This window comes from Takifugu rubripes, chromosome 5, assembly GCF_901000725.2.
Source record: "Takifugu rubripes chromosome 5, fTakRub1.2, whole genome shotgun sequence".
Classification (NCBI taxonomy): domain Eukaryota; kingdom Metazoa; phylum Chordata; class Actinopteri; order Tetraodontiformes; family Tetraodontidae; genus Takifugu; species Takifugu rubripes.
In genome coordinates, this window is record NC_042289.1 from 618399 (window position 1) to 635905 (window position 17507).

At 38.6% G+C, this 17507-nt stretch overlaps 2 protein-coding genes across 5 annotated transcripts; both read right to left on the minus strand.

The window, feature by feature from the left end:
* Nucleotides 1-332: 332 nt before the first annotated feature.
* On the minus strand, nt 333-6372 carry rogdi (rogdi atypical leucine zipper). The gene is made up of 11 exons (XM_003964336.3): nt 5880-6372; nt 5136-5207; nt 4269-4351; nt 3990-4044; nt 3823-3903; nt 3314-3409; nt 3135-3233; nt 2627-2740; nt 2489-2538; nt 2248-2374; nt 333-2110 (listed from the first exon to the last, which is right to left on the minus strand). Exons 1-11 carry the CDS (start codon nt 5952-5954, stop codon nt 2069-2071), a joined length of 894 nt encoding a protein of 297 aa, XP_003964385.3. The 5' UTR covers nt 5955-6372; the 3' UTR covers nt 333-2068.
* A 424-nt stretch (nt 6373-6796) lies between these two features.
* On the minus strand, nt 6797-17309 carry glyr1 (glyoxylate reductase 1 homolog (Arabidopsis)). 4 transcript variants are annotated; one of them, XM_003964337.3, is made up of 16 exons: nt 17211-17309; nt 15508-15544; nt 15339-15418; nt 15113-15251; nt 14033-14143; nt 13170-13253; nt 11835-11888; nt 11516-11566; nt 11141-11214; nt 10844-10943; nt 10516-10626; nt 10331-10432; nt 9562-9724; nt 9258-9437; nt 9040-9164; nt 6797-8605 (listed from the first exon to the last, which is right to left on the minus strand). In XM_003964337.3, the coding sequence occupies exons 1-16, from the start codon at nt 17246-17248 to the stop codon at nt 8531-8533; spliced, it is 1524 nt and encodes a 507-aa protein (XP_003964386.1). In that variant the 5' UTR covers nt 17249-17309; the 3' UTR covers nt 6797-8530. The 4 variants fall into 4 exon arrangements, with proteins under 4 accessions (XP_003964386.1, XP_029692880.1, XP_011601959.1 ...); XM_029837020.1 differs by lacking the exon at nt 13170-13253; XM_011603657.2 differs by lacking the exon at nt 11835-11888.
* Nucleotides 17310-17507: the final 198 nt, after the last annotated feature.

Below are 17507 nucleotides of genomic sequence, written 5' to 3' on the forward strand. Positions count from 1 at the left end.
TAACAAGCCACACTCTTGGTCCATGACTGCCTAGTGGATAGCTTGGCAATATATTTTCTTTAGAATTAAAATGAATTCACTGCAGAAGGGAAGAATAGTGAAAAAATACATTTTGCAATTCACTGGTTTACAGGCTACATAGCATCCATTATTTGCTAGCTTTTTATGGATTTGGAATTTGACCTGATACTCCTTCCTTTGGTCTGAGTGAATTATAACATGATAAAGGGGGCTTATTTTCCCTTTGGCTTGGGAGAAGATGTTTCTATAAATAGATCCAGTAAAACTGAAGAGTGGAACTTGTGCGAGGTAGTGATCGAGAAAGATCATCAGACAGTTCACATTTTTTATTGCACAAATTATTTTCACATCATCAATAGGCTGTTTTTCAAAAAAAAGATTACACTTACTGGAATGAAGTTATTTGTTCTTGAAAGGATTAGTGTTTGTTTCACAGGGAATAAGCACTGAACATGCAAAACACAAAAAAACCCTACACAGAGCTTTGAAATCAAAGGTCATGTCAAGGTCTGTGATACGTAGCTTATTATGTGTACATACTGTATATTTTCAGTAACAGGGACTGACTTTTTTTTTTTAACAAATGGAACATTTAAAAAAATATGAATTGAAAACAAAGAACTGGCTCAAACCCATCTGCGTTAGGCCACATTCCAACTGGAGAACCTTCATTCTTACACTAGTAATTCTGCAGTCAAACATGCATTTGTTTATCCGTATCGCTATCCTATGATGTGACCATTGTGTAAGACATTAAATGAGTGAACAACATTGTATTCCTGTGGTAATTCAAATGATTACTTCCAAAAACACACAAATGAGTGCTGCATGCGGCCTCCGGCCACATCGAGAGACAATCTGCAGTACTGATAAGAAGGTTGAAGGCGTAGACAATCTCACTGGCCAGCTCTAATCGAGGTACAAGACTGTTACTCTGTTGCTATTGGAACATATATATTTTTAAGTTCTTCCTCTCAAGTAAGAACTCTTTCTCTTCTTATACCTGCAGTCAACTTATTTGAGTTTGATGCGACTGAACAATACATTTTTAATGATCACCCAGTAGAGCCTATGAAGGCGTGTCGTCATCAGGAGCCCATAAGGTAACTCTGATTAGGACGAGGATGACGAGGATGTGGTATTTGTTCATATTGCTTGCACAAACGTGGGGATAAAATGTCCACATCATCACTCCTTCCATTCAGTGCGAATGTCATTTGGACTTTGTGGAGTTTGAATGTGGAACACTGTCTTAAAATGTTTCACCCCATTTTATGAGATCAAAGGAATAGACAACTGTAATAATAAATATGTGCAGTTGAATAATGCTAAAAATAGCTTTCTAGTCTATTTAAAGGGAAAGTAATAATCCCTCACTTAATTTATTTGTTGCATGAATGCTTCATTTCAAATTAAAGAGGAACTTTGTTGTAGTGATTGGAATAAAAATAATATAAACATTAAACTATGAACAATAGTGTGTAGTAAAGGGAAAAATTTAAATACACTTATTACAAAACCATGCGCAGACATGCACTTCAATAGATTGATGCCTCTGAAGTAAAAGTAGTATTGTGTTTCTTGCTTTTGTTTCTCACTTAAAGTTAGAAAAGAGGAAAGTAAAATGAGGTTCTAATTAAAAGTGTTTCAAATTTCAAATGCCATAACTCAATGTTTGGTGCAGTTCCATCCATGCACAAAAATGTAGTGTGGAGTGCTGCTGAGTGTTCCGTCCCTCAGTGTGACCATCTGTGTTCCAGCAGATGGGGCATTTCAACAGACTTTGGGATGAGAATGTAACAAGTTAATCATTCTAACTGTAAATCAGTAACAATCACATTCATTGACAAGTTCAAGACAGAGGGACACATACAGAAAAAAAAAAGAAGTGTCTGTCACGTTTGCCTTATTTAGCTACTAAAATAACACTGTGGGATGGCAAAACATAAAAGTGACTAATGAAAAAGAATTCCCAGGATGTCCATTACACTGTTGTGGTGAGTTTGGTTGCCAGTGCTCTCTGAAGGATAAATAAACTGAAGGTGGACTAGAAAGGTCTGTAGCTCCAGAAACTAGAGAAGACTGAAATCTGCAGGAAGACAACATTAAATCAGCAGCCATTCTAATGGAGTGATGGAGAGTGAAGGCACTCCAGTTGACTTTTGATTATCCACCAAGGTGAAAGCACAGCTAGAAAATAGACATATGAAGTACTTAAATACCAACCTTGTCCTTGAGCTGCTGACAGAGCTGCAGAGAGATGGTGAGGAATACCAGCGTATCATTGAGCCAGGGCACGACACACTCGACCTTGTGAACATGGCTGACCTCAAATCGGTTGTTGTTGAGCTCACTGGAACAGGACATGTTCAGGAGATTCAGAAGATATCGTTGTTATTTATTCTCCTTTTGGAATCCGTGAACATTAACATGCTTTACCCCACATGTGAAATGCAGCAACACTTACAACATGGCTCCAGGATTGTGCAACACTGAGCTTCCGGCATGCTTGAAATTCTTGAGATACAAAATAACCCTTTCATCATTTGATGTACAGTGTATACATGCTCTACTTAAAGCATTGTACCCAATAACAAGTATAGACCTTAGTGGTGTTGGGAGGCAGCACATGAAGCTGGTACACCATCAGACACAGTTTGCTCAAGTTGATGTAAAAGTTGACCATCACATCTCCAGGCATGGGAGGAGAGAACATCTTCTGTTGGAGGAAAGGACATTTCAGTTGGATTCAATTAAACTATATTCATATAGTGCCTGTTACAAGCAGAATTGTCTATAGACACTTCACAGAAATGCAGAGCATGTATTAGATTTTTCCTTCACTTTTAAGTGTTTCAAATGGAACTTTTGTTGATAGAACTTTTTACCTCAGCATCTGCTTTAATATTGATGTTCAGTTTAAGACCTTCTCAACATTTTAAAAATCCATAGATGGATATTAAACAGTTTTATTTTAAAGCTTCACAAGTAAAAAGAGGTTGAAAACTGTTTTCAGTTGGAAACTGTACATCATCACTGTGTGGAGATGTTCACACAGAGCTGGAGTTGTCCAAGTAGTGTTTATGTTGTTTCTACTGGCTTATGTCCAGTACCATCAAACCACTGGTGGCCAGCTCAGGTAGAGTCAGGGAGGCAGGTGTGGTGAGACGATTTCGTGCTCGTGTCAGCTGGAGCATTACTGCATCCATGAGCTGAACCATTGAGAGAAACAACACCGAAGATCAGTTACATGGTAACAGAGTTAATCTATACAACAAGGCAAAACACTGACCTTATTAACCTCAGTACCCGTCTTGAAATGGTAGCTTTCATCATGGCTACTTAGAAGCTGGAGGGCCTGATTCACATGGTTCCTGGCATCCTGTATCTGATTGATTTAGACCAGAGATGTGAAGGCATGCTACAAATGTTTACAATGTTACTTCTCACACAGCACAGTTCTTGTTCTGGATATGGTGCTAGTTATACTTGTGTATGGCTTTAATAAAGGCAACTTGGTCAGTTTATTCATTAGTTGTATAGATGTCTAACTTGTTTCCAATTTGGGTATACAACAAATGTAGCAGTATCTGCATCTTCTGTCCTCTTCTCAGGAAAGGCTTTTCCACAAGTGACAGTGGTCATAGCAAAATGTGATAAAAGCAATGAACCAATGTAGATAGTAAATCCCCTTGAAACACAGGTATCTTCCATGTGACAGCAGACATAACTAACGTATTTAAACCACATATTGCGTAACGCTATCAAACATAATTAATTTCAGTTGCTAACAGATTGTACCTGCTGCAGTTTCCACTGTTTATCCTCCCTGAACTGAAAGTGCATCGTTTGGCTGCTCTTTGCAACCTTCAGGTTTATGTCCTGACAAGATGAGCAAAAAATTAACACGAGAGTCACTAAATAAGAATCAATCATTCATTTTTGCATAAGCAGAACAAGACACTCACAGCCTGAGTCAGAGCCTCTCCTTGCAGAGTCAGCACCCCCTTCACTTGATCCATTCTGTAAATTCAACACAGCACTTTTCTATTTTTACTGTCACTGCAGCAGCAGCAGAAAAGAGGAAAGATAGTGTACACAAAGATTTCAACATGCCATCTATCACTGAACATATGACAACCACTTCCTCCAGAGTTCTCAACACAAACAAGGGCCCCTCCTATTCTACAAAAAACTACACTGGCTGTGTAAGACAACTATGCTATTTCAATAAAATAAGAGCTTACGATGAACTGCCAAGGATGAAATTCTCTTGCTTAAGTTGACTCTCCAGGCCTGGGGATGGTATAGAGAAACGTCTGGATGCCTCCTTTTAATGGTAGCAGAAGCAACAGTATAATTATTAAACCCATCATTGGTAGATTATCACATCTACAAAGAATCATTTCCTATCCACATAACGTGTACCAAACATATATTAAGCAAGGCAAAATATACTTATTGACATTAAGGATAATGAAATTGCACTGTGTGTTCTTATCTTGAGCTACAATATCTCAAACATTCATTACAACTATGAAGAAACCTGAGACTTGACTGTTTACTTTGCTGACAGGGACCTTTCACCTCAATTTTTTCTCTAGCAAGTTATTCATTCTATTTTTCTCACTTTAGACGAATAGAAAAAAGAACATATCCAAACTAGATATCTAACCAAAAGTAAAATGAGTTGATGTGAAATACTATAGCAGTTCTATTAATGTTTTTTTACTGCCTGTAACATAAATGTATGTACATTTCTACTTTAACTGATTGTGTGTGACATAGCCCCTAATAACAGGCTAAGCATATGTTCTATTAGCTATCCCAAATAAAACGGCTGAGAGAATATGAAACTGGAATGTTTGACAAGAGCATTTCAAAGCAAAAATCAAGTCTTTCTTTTCAAACTCGATATTCAAATTTGACAAACATTCCACATCAGCAAATTAAACTAGCTAAACTAAATTCAAATGAGTGAAACACCCAAATAATTTTCTAAGGATCCCCCAAGTGTGTGACAGAAGATGATCATAAACATACTAAATCTATCATGATTGATAACAGATATATATTTAAAAGCCTACTGATGTTGCCACCTCTATCAGGTTTACCTTGAGGACGTCCTGGAGCTGCTTTAACACGGCGTGGACCTCTTCTCTCAGCAACCAGTTGAATTCCTCTTCCTACCAAGAGGGAGAAATTATTATTTAAAAATTGATTCCAAAGAACAACAGGGGCGGCTGACCTGTTCTAAGACATCTATGTTGTCCTTCTCTCTAGACGAAAGTTAATAATTCTTTAGAAAGACACATTTGGTTTAATAAAGCAATACAGTACGCAATAAGTAAAAATATATTTTTTAAAAAGTTAAAAAGTTACACTTTTAGAAAAATATCTTTTGGCTCAATTTGACATATATTAACGCCATGTTTGACAATTTAAAAAAAAATATACAGTATGTATGTTTGGTGAAATTTTGGCTCAGGTGTGGGACATGTCCTGTTCTCGCTTTTGTTACATATTTCAACATCGTGTAACGCATATTTGTGATCTGTCGTTGTGACCATAGTGTGAAATGCTCGTTTACACGGTGGCGGGTCGCCACAGTCAGGCCCGCTGATGTCATCGTCACGCTGTCCGAGCTGCACGAGCTCGGGCGACCGCGCCAGCGTTGTCGCGCGAGGTGCTCCTCTTCTAACAACACCATCTGTTTAGTTACTCTTATCTATGTCCACCCACTAGTATCTCTATTCTTTTACACTGCATGCGTCAAAGCATCCCGTATTAACCAGTGGCTGTCAGTAAATAGCTAACCCAGCAGCCATATAGTATTTCAAAACCTAAAGAGAACTTACCAACACTGCTCTCTCCACCTGACTTGCAGCTGACATTTTGGGAAGCTCAGACAGAGACCTCTGCGAGTTCAGCATTTTGATCAACAAACAGAAGACGACGATGGAAAACTCTGTCCTCTGGTTGTAATCACCGTGTCTTCTTGCCTCCTAGCTTAGCTGCAGATCTGTTGCCTTCCAGGACTGTCGGAAATAAAGAATCTCGGACTCGAACGACTCAATTCTGCGACGAATACAAATAAATAAGATGTTGCATTTCGTAAGACTTGACCTTTAAACCAATAACATAAAAAAAACAGTTCTCATAACTGAATGCGGCATTTAAGGGGAAATGGTCATAAATGTCAAATGACCATAAATGTTCCTCCCTTAGTCCAGGTTATTTTGAAATAAAAATGACGGCCCTGCAAAAAATCCCCCGTACAACACATCAAAAACAATGCACGTGTGTAAATGGTGCGGTTTATGGTTATTTATTGCCAAAATACAAAGATAATTTGACTGTTTTTAACCCTTACGAGTATCACATAAACGGAGCATCTGACAAGCCGCACGATCGCTATTACCTAAGCCCCACCCACCGGACCTTATTTGGGAACACGATTTCCGTCTAGCTCAGTACTGGACCACTGTATACTGCAGACCACGGTGCTTGAAAAGCATGTAAATGTATGTCATCTATAGTATGGCCATATGTACTATATATGTATGTATCTACAGTATGACAATACGCATGCGTTATTATATTATCAAAATGTATATGGGTCAAAAATTGCCATAGTCAACCACAAATAGTGCAAGGGTTTAAATTTAATTTTGGTATATTTCCCAAATAGCATTTATTTGTGTTATAGTTTTTAATGTGTCAATTGTAGCTTCCACAGTCTTGATTTTAGTGAAAAATACAGGAAAACAACATGTAGACCAGTAATCAGGAGAGGATTTATTAAACAGCACAATGTCTGCACAAAATCATAAACATCCCACAAACTAAATAACACCCTCTTCCATTGATGGGATCCATCTGTCATTTTAAAGAGAAGCCAGATTATATAAGCCATATTAATAAAACTTTTATACTTGGAACAGCTGAAAGTACAGTATACTTCCAGTATAGACACAGATGTTAACAGTTGCGCTGTAGAATCAGAACATGTTTTCAATTAATCCCACTTATTGCATATATAAAAGGACCCCTAATTCAACCTTATGTGCTATTTACATGGGTCTTGTAAAAATGCTTTTTACAGTGTGAGGGGAACCAATTCAAACTCTTAACATAAATGAGTTTGGCAAAGGAAAAAAGGTGTCAGATGATGCCTTTTTTTGAAAAAATTAAGCTGAGCCTTAAATACAAGACCCTGGTCTTCTGCCTGAAGGTATCTGCAGTTTCTGCTTTATCATAAGTCTATCAGCTCTGACGGAAGGTGACAGCAGTGCTAGTTTATGAGTTGTTTTCCTATCTTGTCATTAAGTCAGGAAGATATAAAATTAGTCTTGAAAAAACATTCCGTCGTTTCCCGTGACTCCACTAGGGACTCAACATTAGTTGTCCGAAAGCTTAATGGAGCTATAAAAATGAGATAAGCAATATTTGAATAATATGTGTTACTTTAAACATCACATTTTCATTCATGCTCTAAGTCATCAATGAGATAAATTCTGTGGTGAACTATCTACTGATCAAAGTTTGTTAGCCAATTTATTGGTCAGGTTGCAGATCAAGTGATGAGACTGCCGGTTGTTTTCAACCTTGCTCAAACAATAAATATAAATAAATAAAAGAATGTTAATCTCTGCTCACTTTAGGCTAAAACTGAAAGTTTATGACTTTTCAAATACTACGATGATATATTTAATCATTGACAAATAAAATCAATTAATAGATTTGGGTTTTTATAAATCCTTTTGAACAAAGACGTAACTGACTTATGGGTTGATCAAGACCTGTAGGTTAAAATACAACTCAAAACCTAGCCAAGATTCAATTATTTTAAAACAGGATACATGAGAACTCTTGCAAACATAAGGAAAAAGAACAGAAACAGTTACTCAGGGGCAAAAAAATTACTGCATTTTTTTTTTTCATGACCACCAAAAAAGTTAATCCACATGAATCATCTAATGAAAATAATAATTAAAAAAAAACATGGTCAAACTGCACTCATAAAAAAGAAAATAAATATATCTATCACTGACTTAGGAGTTTACAGCTTAACATTAAGGCAATGCAGTGGCACCTTCAACGGCTTTCTCTTTCATGGAATTCTGGACACTTAAAGGGGATAATTGTCACTGAATTAAATAACCTTGTACAAACAAAATATATCTTAAAGTTTTCAAATACACCTTCTTTAACATCAGACTCCATATCCTTGTCACACAACCTACCCTCACAGCAAACGGCAGAAAGCTGTAGAACTACCTCATTTGGGCTCCGATTCCTCCAATACAGAGAGTGCAATGCTCAAGGCTGATTCTTTACCAAAAAAAAAATAAAAACCCTCCTGAGTTGTGGGCAGGTAAAAGAGGTGGTGCTGGGCCGAAATAAAACAAAGGAACAGAATTTCAACTAAAACATGGTAACTTTAGAGGAAGAAAAAAAAAAAAAAAGGTTTCGCAACTGTGGTCCAGAGAAGAGGGCTCCTATCACTCTAGTGAATATAGGCTCTGTACACTGCAGAAATGTCGTTGTCCGATTGATCCAGTGCCTTAGCCCTCTTGTACACCTGCACAAACACAACCAGATTATCAGTTTTGTCAGGAGTTTGAGTTGGAGAATTTGACAAAAAAAAAACAGCGAGTCTTAAGGAAATGGAGAGAGGCAAAAACTAGAAAATGTCAATGTTGCTTCTGCAGAGATTGGGGCTTCCATTTCTTCCTGTCAAGACCTATTTTATATGCCGTAACTGACAGTTATGTCACATATGCAGATTAAAAAAATATGTCTGAAATCGGAGCCCGGTGGATAGCAGAATCAAGACACACAAACCTGTTTCTGTTAGTCAGATTGGTATATTTGCAGTGCAGGATATGCAGAATAAGGTGAGGTAGGCTTTTGTGACAAGTGATAACTATGCCATGTTATTGGACTACTTTCTTTGCTTCAGTAGGGGTAACACGCACCTGAAAAGGTGCTAGTGGCAAAAAAACAATACTATACCTCATTGGCAGCTGCAGCCATTGGGGTTGGATGATTGGCCATGTCACCCATGGAAATAGCTAGCCTCAAATCCTTCTGAATATGCTTCAAATAATAATCTGGTTTAAAGTTGCCCTGTAGGATATCTGTAAAAAGCCAAAAAGATAATGTAAACTGAAAGACAAATAAGGACCCACCAAGAAAGAGAAGATCATGGAATCAGTACAATCAGGACTAACTTTGACATTTCTGGTCCACAAAGGTGCTTGCCATCTGGCCCTGGCACAGGATGTCTAGGAAGGTCTGCTGAGACTGACCAGTGGCTTGAGCCAGGGTTAGCCCTTCTGCAACAGTGGCCATAAAGCTGCCTTGCACCATGTTGAGAATCAACATCATCCTAGCTGCATTCCCTGGTTCACCTGAAAGTATAGAGACACAAGACTTAACAGGAATATGTCAAACAAAAGTGAAAAATATTTCATGTTGTGCCAAATGGTGTAAAGTGTAACTAAGCAGACACAGTATCCAGGTTATGGTTTATACCCAAGAAGAAGGAAGTCTTGCCCATGGCCTGGAAGCAGCTGCTGCAGTCCTCATACACAGTTCTGTCACCAGCTGCCAGGATGACCAACATCCCATCATTGGAGAGCTGCTGGCTTCCGGCAACTGGAGCCTCCAGGAAACGACCACCCCGTGATGTAACCAGCTGACAACCAGCCACAGAAGAACAGTTGCATCAAACAGATGGATACATTCCTGGGTATAAATTCATTGATTTTTTTCTTGACTGCTACTTTTCCCTTACTGTGCTGGAGTCTACACCAGCTGCATAAGGTCAAAAACAGGTCCCACAAACATCAACTTTTTCTCTAACAGGATTGCAATTTCTGGGCAGCGTGATAAAGTCGTATAAAAATGAGGACATCCTATTAAATATTCAGTTCTTCCCGCATAACTTTCTAACCTTTTTTTAATTTATTGCTGGAATAGAGAGTGACTTAAATGTAGATAAACACCTTACCTTTGTTTACCTCTTAAACAAAAACTATAAAGCTATCCAATTCCAATTGTTGGGCATGCAATCCCTTAATAGCGATGTCGTGGCTGGAATTCCAAGACACTCCCTTTCTTAGTTTTCAGCCAGTCTTTAACGTTACTACCAAAATCCCAATTTATGACATTATTGTCAGTACCGTTATTGATATCAAACATCCATACAATGTTTAAAAAGGATTTCATAGGTGTCCTCATTTTTCTAGGACTATCATATTCACTGACATTTTTAAAAGTTCCTGGTGGTGCTGCTGTGTACCTGTGAGAGTTCTGCGATTGTCTCTGGGTCAACAGTAGACATTTCTACGTAGCATTTTCCTGGTCTAATTCCTTGCAGCACACCACTGGGTCCCAGCACCAACTAAAAAAAACAACAAACGCAGGACATTTCACCACAAAACTCAAGTAACTGGCGTTTCTACAGTTACTTGTGCTCTTACTTACATCCCTGGCTGCTTTTGGGTCTGACACACATGAAAAAGTGATATCACACATGGACACCACCTCAGCTGGAGTACGACCTAACCTAGCACCCTCCTGGATGAACAGGTCACACTGGGACACAATAGCAGATGAAATCATGTCAATCAAATTTAAATAACTTGTTTCTTATTATCAACTCAGACTAAATGCTAACATCTACATTTATGTATTTCTGTATCAAGTTTTGAAATGTACAGTAAGCAGTTATTTATTGGAAGTGAGCTGAAAAATTCTCAGTGGATGATGTAATTACATATTTCAGTCTTTGTTCAAGTGGTATTAAGGCTACCTTTTCTGCTGTGCGATTCCACACTGTGACAACATGGCCCATTTTTAGTAGGTTGGAAACTATGCCACTCCCCATTAGCCCCAGACCCAGGAACCCTATCCTGCAGGCAAAGCACACAAAGGACAAACAATTCAAATCGTGAGGGAAAAGAAGGAAAATAAATTAAAAATGGCACACATCACTTAGATTGATAATGAGATCACGGACAGAAATCTTGATATTAGTTATGGGATTTTTTTTCCAGATGTCACTTCATCAGTGTTGTTTTTAAAGGCTGCAGTGAAGGTGTGTGAGTACCTTTTATCTGTCGGTGTGATGCTGCCATTGATGGCTGTGCTGTCAGCAGCTTGGATAGAAGTTGATCCTGAGTCCTGCACAAACACACAATGTCAGTTTTACAGTGAAGACAAAATTGTCAATTACTAAGCTTTGTTTTATAATTTAAGAGACAAGTGAGGGGAAAATATTGTAAAAAATAAATGAATCCACAGAAATTATGGAAACATTATATAATTAGTATGTAGTTTAACTTGGGCCTCCATTATTGTCCTAAAGATCAAATTCAAATTGGGCTTCAAAGACTGACCATTTCCTTTTTCTTCTTAGACAAACACGCAAATGAAACAGAGCAAAGACGTTAAACAGTACATGATTTGGAATTTTTAACATTACCTCTTCAATTATCTTCAAGCGCTTGCTAATTGGTTCCAGTGATGAAGCTGGCTGCAGGCAGAGAAGTAAATGTTAAATGTTAGAGGGCAGCTAAACCGTGATATACTGAAACACATTTTACACACCAATACTGACTTCTTTAGAAAAATAAAACCCGTGTATACAGAATCATGTCTTAAAAAAAACCCAAAAGAACAATGGGGACTTCTCTATAAAACATTGTGGAGCAATTGTGTGCTGCATTGCTAAATGCAGTCACTTAGAGCTTTATATTTCTTGCAGGTTTCAAAAATACATGCTTTAATGCTCCATTCCCTACCTTTTCAGACTGACTGAGCAGGAAGTGATGGAAATGTGGGTCATCCTTCACAGGCTGCAAAAAGACAACCGTTTGAAGGTAGATATACAAAGAGAGACTGAGCAACTTGTTTTATCAATACACAAACAAAGTGCAGCTCAGATTTTAAGCAGTTCAAGCTCAAATATTTATTTGATGGTCTGAAGGTTAGTGGGAATTGCAGAATTTAAGCACTACAAATTTTTCTATCAGATGCAGATTGGAAACATGTGCAGTTTGACTCCACCATGCATGTGACTTTGGATTTCACAAGCAGCATTACAGAAGTGAAGCTTCCGAGGCGATTCAAAATGCATATTTTGCTGTGGTTTTTAATGTTTCTTCCATTAATTAGAAGTCCAAGAATCAGTTTCTTTTCCTCTAATTTCAGAATCACAATTTTCACAATCCACAGTTCAACATATATTTAGAAATGTGCACGCTGTCTACACATAAGAATACACAGTCTCACAAGAGGACAGCGGTGAATGTGGTCATCAATCCTGGGCCTGAGAAGGAAGTTGGCTCATGTTACTTCTGAAATGCTCATAGGAAGGGGTTGAATAAAATGAACCAAGCTAGTGAACCTCCACATACAGAGTTGGTGACCATCTCAGCAACACACCAAACAGCTTCAAGAGCCAAAGGTGAAAACCAAACAGGGCAGAAGGGAAAGGTCTGCAGTTGGTGATAAATAAGAAAAAGGCCTGTTACACACCAAGCCTACCGTCGGCTGAACACTTGTAATAATCCAAGTGTCTGAGTTCTGGACAGCAGAAATTTGTTGGCTGGTACTGAGTCAGTTAGTGAAAAAAGCTGCTTAGATAGGCTGTTCAGCTTTAGCGAATCAAACCATGAGAGAAACGCAGATGCACATACACAAGGAAGAAAGCATAGAATTCAAATGGATAAACACACAAGACCATCTATAGAAATAAAAGCAGTCTGTCACATGCCTCTGCTCTGTTGAGGCATAACAACATGGCTGTCCGGTGCGAAGAAGAAAAAAAATATCCAACAGCCCAAAGTCTCAAGTACTGACCATCTTGGTTGCCTTTTCTGATTCACTTTACAAATAGATACTGCCTCTCATGCATCCACAGAATGTGTTTGCTTCTAGATTGCCAGTATCAGTCTTGATAGTTTCTCTAGCCAGTCTAATGTGGACCTTGGTACACGATAACATCCAACATGAAAAGAAGCATTTGTCAATGTTAGCTGATAGATGCCATGTTGGTGTGTAAGAGGCTCAAAATCAGGTGGAAGAACAGCAAGGCAAGGCAGGTTTGGTGGGAAAGGCGGGAAGGGTTCACCTACACTGCTTTCCCATTTGAATGCTGTGCCAGGTCCAGACCCCAGCCTCTCAACAGTAGATGGCTCAGGGTCAGAATCAGTTAAGTCCTTGAGGAGAAGAGAGACACATGTTCACCTAAATCAAAGGTGTATTTATACAGGTCCATTTCTGTTGTAGAGGGAACTTGCATTGCCTTTATCCTAGAAGACTGTTTCAAGAACCAACATAATCGCCAGTGTAGAGGTGAGATGAAGACAGGTAATGTGGTTGGTGCTCCGCAAATCCATAATAAAAGCAATGAACCGATACTGAACCATATGAATGAAAGACATCAGAGACCGTCACAAATGGTTCATTTAAAGAACACGTACAGAGTACCGATTACATCGGATTTCTATAACCGTGTCACTAAGTATCTAAACATACTTGAGCACCTGAAGATATTAAATAAACGTTAAAAAAGACTGATATGACATATTGCATTAATAAAGGGTGCAATGATACACTTGATTGGAAACCATTAATATTACATTAGTCTAATGTATTCTGATTTGATTCACTATCAACTGTGATCATAACGATACCTTTCACAGATTTTGTGGTGCAAAAAAATGAAGCTCTATATTCCAACCTAGAGAAGCAAATAAAAATGCATCCAGATTGCAAATTTACTGGAGATAATTTGTTACACGTTAAAACAAGCTGATTTTAAAGGGATAAAAAAAATTTAGAAGACAAAAAGTAAGAATGCATCAAAATCATAGCACTTCAGAGTGTTGACTTCTTCATTCTGTTAGCCTTAATCTGCCATCAACTCAAGGTGACTTTTAATTTAATATGCTTGTTACTATATTTAAGATACTACAATTGTTAATGATATATTGACCTTCTCAGATGGGTCTTTCAGGGCACTTAGATCTTCATCATCCTCTTCCAAAATTTTCAGTGGCTTGAGGGGTCCTTTCTTCACTTTTGAGTCTCCTTTGCAATCAGAGTTCTGTTTAAATGATAAATTACCGTTGGGTAGAATCACCTCACTGGGAAATGTTCCACAGCAGGACAGGACATAAAACAAATGCCTGAGGGTAACGGGCAAATGCCCAAATACTGACTATTCTGGTGGACAGGTGGCCTCTGCAGAGAACTGGGACCTGATGTACAAAGTATGCATGCTTAAAAGCGTTCGGTACGCACCTTTCCACGCTCAAGTTCAAACTGAAATTACTCTAGAAATGTGTGGCGTTCCATGCCAAATTTGTGGTTGTGTACGCACGTTTCTAGTGCTTGAGCTGTTGGTGACCTTCAGTGGTGATACTGGGAAACTATTAATAATGTCAAAAAGGGTATTTCTGAGAGTGATGTGTGCAAAGAAAGAAAGATTAACAATTAACACTTTACGTACACTGGCCTCTTAGGTTAGCTGAGGGCAATCCTCATGGAACTGCGTAATTGGGATGTGACATGGCCAGGAACCATGCCATACCTGCAGGTGCTGACTACACTGGGTTTCAGCGAGAGCTGACCGACCAGTCGGGACTATACTAGTTGACACTGAGACAAGCTATGCCAGCAGTGTGAGATTTAATTATCCAAATATCAGTCAGGAATATCAAATTCACACATACCCAACAGTTAAAGAGACCAACATAAAATGGCAATCAGTAGCAAGAGTCTTTTTCCTAATGTAAATTGAGCTTTCGAATGTAAACACAATGCTTTAAAAGGCCGCATGAAATAACAATTTAAAAAAAAAAAAAAAAGTTTTTTAAAAAACAGGTCCTCCGCTTCAGACATAAAGTCATCCATTCAACCCTCTTACATCTGAATTACTTGGTGCATATGGATGTTCTGGATTTGAGTGTATGCCAGGTTTTAGTGTGAAATCCACACAAGCGTTTGTACATGAGGTCCCAGGTGTTTACTGTTCCATGTCTTAATTTTCTGTGTTACTGCATATCACAGTTACCTGGTCCTTCCCCTTGGCTTTCTTTAGGTAGTCTTCTACGGAGTCAACTGCCTGTTGGAAGCGCTTTCCTTTGTTTATCTTGATCATCTCCTCTTTGTGGGCATGATAAGGCTTCAGTTGCTCTACTTTAATCCAAGCACTACAGAGACATACAGAAACAAAGTGTAGGTAAATAGTGGTACACTGTGTACTGAAAATGCAAAAAATAAGTAAGGTAGTCACTTACTGGTCTTCGGTTCCAAAGAATTTAACAAAGTGACATTTTTTGCCCCTGGGCTTTTTCAGGTCCTTGGGAGGGCTTACTATCTAAAACAATGATAAACACAAGCAGCCCAATATTAGCATAAGACTGAAAGTGTTGCTTTGAACTAGCTGAAGCTGTTTTCACTGCTTACCTTTCCTGGCCACGGTGGATACCGACCAAGTTTCCCCCTGAAAGAAAACCACAACACTTAAACAGCTGGTACAAGATGATGGAAAACAAAAATCACAAAAAATAGACAGCTTAATCAAAGGTGATAAAGGATAATACAATGACAACAGACTATAATAGTCCCCTCCCTTTTCAGAAAAAGCAAGTCCCCTCCCTCCCCAGTCTGCATCAGTGGGAAGGACGTGGAAATAGTCCCATCTTACAGGTTCCTGGGTGTTCAGCTGGACAATAAACTGGAGTGGTCCACAAACACCGATGCTGTCTACAAGAAGGCCATGAGCAGACTCTATTTCCTCAGGAGACTCAGGTCCTTCAGTGTTTGCAGCAGGATGCTCCAGATGTTCTACCAGTCTGTTATGGCTAGCACCATCTTCTTTGCTGCAGTGTGCTGGGGTGCAGGCATTAAAGCAAAGGATGCCAACAGACTCAACAAACTCATCAAAAAGGCAGGGTCTGTTGTTGGCTGTAGACTTGATAACTTGGACGAGGTGGTGAGGGACAGGATGGTGTTGAAACTGCGGACAATCATGGACAGTCCCTCCCACCCCCTCCATAACACAGTGGACAAACTGAGGAGCAGCTTCAGCAACAGACTCCTGCAGCCTCGCTGCTCTAAGGAACGGTACAGGAAGTCATTCCTGCCGTCCGCCATTAAACTGTACAATTCACTCAAACCAACTCAACAATAATTGTGTAATGTTTATGTTGTAATTCTATTTCTAATTTATTCTATATTTATGTATATATGCTTATAATATGTATATATTATATTATGTATATATTATATATATGCTTATAATATATGCTGTATATATGCTTATAACATTCTAATCTATCTGTATTTATTTTTTTCTGTCTCTTTACTCTGCATTCGCTGCTACTATAATTCAATTTCCCCACGGGGATGAATAAAGTCCATCTTAATCTTAATCTTAATCTTAATAATGTAAATCCAATGAGTGATCACATTGAGAAAGGATTTTAAATTAGTAACCCTTAAATTTAACTCAACTTAAATTCAACTGAATAAAGAAACTCTCATCAGACCTAACCCATTTTGCAATAGTTTATAAAATATCGCCAGCAAGCCCAACTCACACTTTGACCCCGATCGTGTAAGCAAACACTCAAATAACTTCAAATTGATGCAAATACATACGAAAACGGGAAACTTTCAAAATACGTACGGAGTACGGATCTAATGTATCGAGATATTGTTGGGGCAGGAAACACGAATGCTCAGAAATCGCTATGAAGCTATCCAGAGTAACATCCGTTTTAGTATCGGGTCGTCATCGCAACATTTATACGAGATTAAGAACTGAAACATAGAAAACTTTATACACCAACACGTTTGATCAACAAGTATGCTTGATCAAACGTTTTTGCCAACAGGAAATTTATGTTTAGTGAACCCATTCGTAGCATTAGCTTGTCCGCTAGCAAACCGCTAACTGAGCGACGACTGCTGCTAGACTCGGCTCACAAACCGATTTGTTTGGGTTGACCATCGAATACGAAGGCAGTTTGTGTATTCCTCTCAGCTCCAAGTTGTAGCCAGTGTGGATAAAAAAATAACGCCAGATCAGCACTCGCAGACGCTCATTCTGTTACACAGCAACATGTGTCAAAAAAGGGCTAAATTAGGATTAATAGCTATCTCACCACACTAAGTCCCCGATTCTCAGATGCACCGTCGCCATCTTGCAACTTTAATATAAACGTCGCAGTGAATTACTGAGGAAGACAACACACACCCACGAATCACGTGATAAGGAACAGCTACGTCACATCCGCCAGTGTTTCTCACGCATTTAACTAAAGTTGGAAATGACAAAATATTATACTTGGACGTTTTCTTGATTACGTAATTTGAAAATAAATAAGCTTTCTGCTATCTATAACGCAGGCCACTTTATTGAAGGTGTGCTACAATTGCACTGCTTATGTACTTTCCTTGCC

Excerpts from the sequence above, each read along its gene's own strand:
- rogdi (XM_003964336.3), bottom strand. The coding sequence starts at position 5,954 with ATGCTGAACTCGCAGAGGTCTCTGTCTGAGCTTCCCAAAATGTCAGCT. Across the intron at positions 3,410-3,822 it reads AACAGTGGAAACTGCAGCAG|ATACAGGATGCCAGGAACCA; the intron begins GTACAATCTGTT and ends TAAATCAATCAG. Across the intron at positions 2,375-2,488 it reads CACAATCCTGGAGCCATGTT|TGAGCTCAACAACAACCGAT; the intron begins GTAAGTGTTGCT and ends GTCCTGTTCCAG.
- glyr1 (XM_003964337.3), bottom strand. The coding sequence starts at position 17,248 with ATGGCGACGGTGCATCTGAGAATCGGGGACTTAGTGTG. Across the intron at positions 15,545-17,210 it reads AGAATCGGGGACTTAGTGTG|GGGGAAACTTGGTCGGTATC; the intron begins GTGAGATAGCTA and ends GTTTTCTTTCAG. Across the intron at positions 13,254-14,032 it reads TGAAAGACCCATCTGAGAAG|GACTTAACTGATTCTGACCC; the intron begins GTCAATATATCA and ends CTTCTCCTCAAG.